Source organism: Medicago sativa, chromosome 8, assembly GCF_051527215.1.
Source record: "Medicago sativa cultivar Bolivia chromosome 8, Bolivia_mono, whole genome shotgun sequence".
NCBI lineage: Eukaryota > Viridiplantae > Streptophyta > Magnoliopsida > Fabales > Fabaceae > Medicago > Medicago sativa.
Window position 1 is genome coordinate 8,783,354 of NC_140756.1, and position 7,546 is coordinate 8,790,899.

The 7,546-nt window shown below is 34.7% G+C and overlaps 1 protein-coding gene across 1 annotated transcript; it reads left to right on the plus strand.

Moving 5' to 3' along the window:
- On the plus strand, positions 1–7,126 carry LOC146896699 (uncharacterized). The gene is made up of 2 exons (XM_085736338.1): positions 1–97; positions 6,789–7,126. The coding sequence occupies exons 1-2, from the start codon at positions 1–3 to the stop codon at positions 7,124–7,126; spliced, it is 435 nt and encodes a 144-aa protein (XP_085592464.1).
- Positions 7,127–7,546: the final 420 nt, after the last annotated feature.

The following is a 7,546-nucleotide window of genomic DNA, read 5'->3' on the forward strand; positions in this document are numbered from 1 at the left end:
ATGAGTCCAGGACCAAACATCTCCCCCGACGGCCGCGTAGATCTAGAGGCAACCACTAGGAGATCCACCAACAGATCCGTCTCCCAAACAAAGAGAGGTCTCCTCCGGCTAAGATCCCAAACCCAATCGGTCCCCTCCCGGTGGCCAAGATCCCCCACCTTCCCATCCACCTGCAGGGAGAGCCGAAAGAGACGCCCGAACCGAACACTAAGGATAACGTTGCCGCACCACGGATCATGCCAAAAATTGGTAGTAAGACCATCACCAACCACCCTCACGACGTTATCCGAAAACCAATCCCCGTTGTATCCTTATCGAACCCAAATAGGAGATAGCCGACCACCAAGGTGAAGCCCTACGAAGGCCGGATGGTTTACCACCAAGGTGTGGTGACGGATAGCAGACACCATAACGGGCGATCGAATATCACGCCACAACCCACCTTCATCAAGGAGAAAACGCCACCGCCATTTAGCCAAGAGAGCTAGATTAACCCGACGAAGATCTCTCACCCCCAACCCCCCTCATGCTTAGGCTTACGGATAAGCGCCCAGGAAACCCACGGGATACTCCCGCTACGCCCGCCCCCGCCCCACAGAAATCCCTCCGGGATGCGGACAATCTTCTTCCGGACCTTGACGGGCATCTTCATAACGGACATATAAAAGATGGGGATAGCATTAAGAACGAATTAAGAAGAACAACTCTACCACCAAGGCTAACGTATTTGTTCCCCCAAGAGCCGAGCCTACTAGTAAGCGAGTGAATGAGAGGTTGCCGGGTTCTATCAAGACGAGGATTGGCACCAACGGGTAACCCGAGATACGTGAATGGGATACTCCCGAGTCTACGGTATAGGAAGCGTTCGGCCATGCGTAGGAACTCGTCCCCCACATTCACCCCCATCACCGAGCTTTTAGAGAAGTTAACCTTAAGACCCGAAGTAAGCTCAAAGCAACGAAGAATGGTTTTTAGGGACCATAAATTTTGCACCGTAGCTTCCCCCAAGAATAAGGTATCATCCGCATACCGGAAATGGGAGACAGATAAGCCCGAAGTCCCCACCTTAAAACCTTGATATAGGCCACACGCTTCAGCCGACCGAACCAAACTACTCGTGCCCTCAACCACCAACAAAAAGAGGAATGGTGCAAGTGGGTCGCCCCGCTTCAGACCTCTCTGGATATTGACCTCTTCGTGGGACACCCATTGACAAGCACCGATAAATTGCCACAACAAACACAGGCATGAATCCACCTACACCACTTATTACCGAAACCCACTCTCCTCATCATATAATCGAGGAAACTCCAGCTGACCGAGTCATATGCTTTCTCAAAATCTACCTTGAAAATAAGACATTCCTTCCTCTTCTTCCTAGCGAATCAATGATCTCATTAACCGCAACCACCCCGTCCACTAGTTGTCGGCCCTTAATAAAAGCAGATTGATTCGATGAGATGATTTGATCCATAACGAGGTGCCGGCCTAGCGGCCGAACCTTGGCAACCAACTTATAGAGAGACCCCAAGAGGGATATAGGACGAAAGTCACGTAAACTTGACGGGGAGTGAACTTTCAACTAAAAAATCTTTATTATATGTTTTTCGTTTTTCGCAATCAATATATTGTTATAATAAAAAAATTGTGACTTTGATTATTTCAAATTAAAAGACTAATATATCATGAGTATGTGTATGAGTTTGTTTCAAAAATTAATGTATAATTTATTCCCAATTATTGCATCCATTAATCAATGGAATAATTTTTGTGGTTATTTGGTGTTTTTTGGCTATAAATATTGCTTTTGAAGCTCATGTTTTCCACACCATTTTTCAGATCATCTCTAATTTCATACAAGAATTTTAAAATAGTTTTCGAAATCCATCTTTCAATGTATTGATTTTTTTCTTATTTTCATAGATCTGTCTCCAAAAATTGATTCTATTTTTTATATTTTCCACGGGTACAACAATTAAACTTATTTCACTCTAATTTTCTTTCTTTCAGTGAACATATGGAAATTCAGCATATGGAAACCTATTTCACCTTCTCTTTAGGTGTTCAAAATATGGATCTCGAAGAACGAATTTGATGAAATATGATGCACACGATGACTACTTTTTTTTAAAACTATTCATGCACTTAATTTTAGAGCTACGATTTGTATTGTTGATCATATTTTACATTTCAAATAGCAATGTTTCTTTTGCTCACCGACTATGTTATGATTTTAATATTGATTAAAATCATATTGAATATTATAGATAGTTGTTGTTAACTTGCTTTGTGTAATTAGGAAATTAGAGTGGACACTATCCTTTTTTATTGATTTAATTTCTTTGATGAGTGTTGTATCATATATATGACTTTTTTTTCCTATTATCTTCATCCCTTTACCACAACAATGTTGCTAAAATTAAATATACAGATAAATATTAACACCTAAAAAGATGAATATAATATCCCTAAAAAAAAGAGATAAATATAGTAGTCCATCATGATAAAAAAAAACAAATTATATATATGTAAAAAAGGTTTTTTGAAGTAATATATGTAAAAAAAGTTACTTTCTTAATTTCCGATAATCTAAACTCTCAAATAATAATTTTGAATGATAATGATTTTTTGCGCCGACCCTCCGGTTTCTATGGAAGGTCTATGATAGTATGGAGTTTGACTTGAGTCTAAGTAAAATTTAACCAATAATGGTCTCACAATAATTTCAAAAATCAATTGACTCATTAAACAAAAGAAGCTATTGGCTTAAGACAAAACATAATTGCTATGAGCAGATCTTTTGAGCATTTAATTGCGGACACATATACTCAATAGATATATTTTTGGTATAATATCAAAGGAGTAATTCGCTTTTTATCATTTACAAATAAGGATTACGGATTCAATCTCACATGGTCGAATACATAGTAATATTTATAAGTTTTATACAAGTAAGTATAAAATGCCTAAAAAAAAAAGCAAGAATAATTATTATTTTTCGATAATCATTAAGAATAATAAATGACAAATTTTATCAATTTTTTTAATAAAAAAACGAAAATAACTAAAGGATTCACATCTACCACTGCTTATAATGATTATTTTTTTAGAAATATTCATAATGAACTTGTGGACAATTGTCATGTGTAGACATTCAAGGATTTATTAGTAAATCATATGTATATTGGCTACAATAATATGGTGTGTACCACTTTCTTATCGTGTTGTGTTGTTGGTGTAAATATTTATTCTTTGGAAAAGCATTTTAAGAATCTCAAGTTCTATATATGGTCTTCGTTGTTCACCATCAAACAATAAAGATTTGTTTTCAAACCGATGAAGAAATACAAATATTCGAAGGACCATAAAAAAACAAATGATATTAATGTAATAAAAAATTTCTAAATCATTAATCACATTTTAATATTAATGAAGATATTCTCCTTAATGAGAGGGTTGTGTTTATTTATATATATATATATATATATATATTTCGTTAATGAGAATAACATTTTAAAAAATTTCTAAATCATTAATCACATTTTAATATTAATGAAGATATTATCCTTAATGACTACTTTACTCCTATACAGGTAATGAGAATCACATTATTTAAATGATTTAATTTTGTTTAAATCGATTTAATATCATTAATAAAATACCTTAGATATTTAATGGAGAAATAAAGGAGAATCACGTGATTTTAATGCATTAATCACATATAAACTGGTTTTAATCTTTACAGGATATTCGACTTACTTGAGACATTTTTATCAGGTTGTTTTATTAAATAAATTTTATACAAACATAATTTTAAGTGTATATAAAAAATTATTGAATTTTGAGATATTTGACTTCGATAAGAAGTTCGTACGAGTGTTTAACAAATTTTATACAAATATAATTTTAAACATATATAAAAAAAGTTTTTTTTTGAATGTATATATAAAAAAGTTTTAGAAATCTTAATTTTTTTTTTTGACAAAAGAAATCTTAATTAAGAAACCCAAATATAAACATATATAAAGAGAAATGCTAGCTACTTATAGAAGTTTGTATGAGTGTTTAACAAATTTGGAACATATATGCTTATGAAAGTTATATTTTCTTATATTTATAGAGAATTAAATTTTTGCTTATATGCTTTAGCAAATTTAGGTCTGACTCTTAATGATTATACTAACCGCAATAGCATCTCCGCCCAAATTAGTGAGTATTCTTTTGGAAACAAGTTTGTTTTATCAAACTTTAGATTCTTAAATTTCGAGAGTTTTGGTTTGGTCTCTCCTCTTTTTCTATTGTATATATTTTTTATTTAATATATTTTGATGAGGTGGTACTCTAATTGCCCACTTTTGGTTTAAAAATAAAAATTATTGAAGACGGTATATATCTCATTAATATTATTGATATACTAAATAACATATTCCATTTTTCAAACAATGAATAAAAAATACAGCCTAGCAAAATCAATGCAAATATTTTGCTACCACAATATAGCCTTTTAAAATTGGTCTTTCAACTATCAATGATAATTTTCGGTAAACCATCATAAGCATAAACGACCCATGGTTTGGGCAAAATGTATGTTATTTGTATCACATTCATTTTGAGGTGTAATATGGACCTCTAAAAATGATGTGTGGATAAAGAAGTTAGTGCAAGAGAGTATGATCAGTTTTGGAACATGGAATATAGACACTCTTATAGAAAAATATATTGAAATAGTTGGTGCTATGACTAGAAGGAAGATTATTGTACGTGCATATAAGAAAATAAGTGGTTGGATTAAAGGGCGAAAAAAATTAGATAGTTCAAGGTTTAAGAATTGGTACACTAACAAAGTTAGATCGAGAAATGAGGTAGACATTATAATGAATACAGAATCAAAGAAGGATATTGTATATGTAAAAAGGATAGGACATCATATCATATCTATACAATTTATAGTGTAACAGTACGTCTTTAGTGTTACAAGTTGGACAGACAAATAAGGTAGACATTATTGTTGGTGAGGAATGAAAGAAGGATATTATAAATGTGAAAAGGATAGGAGATCATATTCCTAAAAAGTGTAGTGGAACAATACATCTTTAATATCATGAAATTAAGTGGGTGGATGAAAGGGTGAAAGAATTAGATAGTTCAAGGTTTTAGAATTGGTACACTAATAAAGTTAGAACGAGAAATGAGGTAGACATCATAGTGAATACGGAATCAAAGAAGGATGTTGTATATGTAAAGAGGATAGGACATCATATCATAGTTATACAATTTATAGTGTAACAATACGTCTTTAGTGTTATAAGTTAGATCGACAAATAGGGTAGACATTATTGTTGATGAGGAATGAAAGAAGGATATTATAGATGTGAAAAGGATAGAAGATCATATCATATTCCTAAAAGTTATAGTGGAACAATACATCTTTAATATTATTAGTGCTTATGCACCCTGGGCGAGGTTAAAAAAAACTTTGAAAGTAAATTTTGGGATGATTTAGGAGGCTTAATTCTAAATATACCACTAGGAGAAAAAAATTTCTACGAGGGAACCTAAATGTGAATGTAGGGAGTGTTTTGAAGGCTTGAATAGGGGTATGATCTAAGGGAGATATATGCGGATGGTAAATTCATATACAAGGGTCGGGTGCAATAATCATGAGGCCGAGGTGTACACTAGGTTGCCTTAATCAAAGACCAAACCCGGCAAAGTACCACGACAAACCGTGGTGCTGCCTACACGAGAGTTCCCCTGTCTCACAACCTAATGCCCACAAAGATCCTCTAAAAATCGCAGCTGCACTACAACAAAGCCGAAATACTGCCTAAAAAACGAGAAAAGCCAAGCGGACGCAACATCAATTATGCACACACAAAAGCCTCCCGGCCCGGCGGCTACATCACGTAATAAATAGCGCAGAACCGACACTAACACACCCATAAATAATGCAAACAACATAAGGTTAATGCATGACCTACTATCAACGCCACAAAACTCGTTCTTTAATTGATTAATTTTTCACGTTATCTAGATTAGTGAGCATTCATGACATCTTTTTGTAGCAGTTTCTATATCTATTTATTTTTGCGTTAATTAGATAATGGCTTGGGAAATCCTTTACAAATAAGCTTATTTTTTTAGTTTGAGTTAAGCTGAAAGAAGCTTTTTTCGATTAAGAATTGAGTCGTAACTTTAATATCATTTTTTCCGTTGCATTGCATATATTCTCTTACTATCTTTTTTAGTTTTTATGACAAAGACGAAGTGAAAGTAGACATGTTTCAAGACATAATGATATATTTTTTTTAAGGCCGTAACATGTTGCAATTGTCATTGATGAGAATTAGAACAAATGACGTGTCATTATGCAACTTTAAAAGGAAAAGCCGCACTTAAAATGCATTAAGAGGTAACATAAAACTTCAAAGTAAAAACATGTCTCCACCGAGATATGCTTTGTTAGTGTTGTCTCCACCGCACTTCTCTTTGCGTACTCCTTTGTTGTTGTTTTTGAAGCAACACAAGTCAAATACCGCTTGGAATTACGGGATGACGAGTTTAGCATCGTGGTGCAAATGACATGGACGAGGCAATTATAGTAAAGAACAAACCAAGAGTTACTAACTCTACGATACCATTCAGCATTTTCTACATTTTTTAAGCCGATATGTTTAAATATAAAGAATTCTAATATAAAGCTAATATTTTATCTTTCTCTTCAACGTGCACACATATGCATGCAAAGGTGTTAGTATTAATTTCGGGACTTTTCATTTAATATGCAGATCTGCGTATCGGTGACGATGACTTGAAGAAGCCGTGTTTGATTGAAATTGAAATGCGGCTTCGGGAAAACGGACGGTCTCTTATTGACTTCAAATCTATGCCTGTGCCAAATGCAGCAGACATGCAAACTTTCACAAACAAGCTTATCGTTGATGAGCTAAATGACAACAAAGATGAACCGGATAAGACACACGCCGATGTTGGTGATGAACAAAGATGTGTGCATGACAAGATCATGGAGTCCGTTGGTTACGACGACGGTGGTTTCTTTTTCTTATATAGTTACGGTGGCACTTTGGAAAAACCTTTATATGGAAAACATTGTCGATGCCGTTAGATCGAAGGGGTTAATTGTATTGAATGTTGCATCCGGCGGTATAGCGACTTTTCTATTACCAGGTGGAAGAACCGCGCACTCGACGCCGACAATCGCTATTGAGATTAATGAGGCATCATCGCTTACGATGGAAAAGGATAGTCCTAGGGCCGACTGGTGTGCGCCGCAAAGTTGATAATTTGGGATGAGACTCCAATGATGCACCGATGGTGCTTTGAGGCAGTTGACCGATCAATGTGTGATGTCCAAGAATGATCCCCTAAACGAGTTTAGACCTTTTGGTGGAATGACGGTAGTTTTAGGTGGTGATTTCGGGCAGATATTGTCCGAAAAGGAACGAGGCAGGATAATGTTGATGCCTCAATCAATTCATCAAAGATATGGGCTTATTGTAATTTGTTAAGGCTTACCGTTAATATG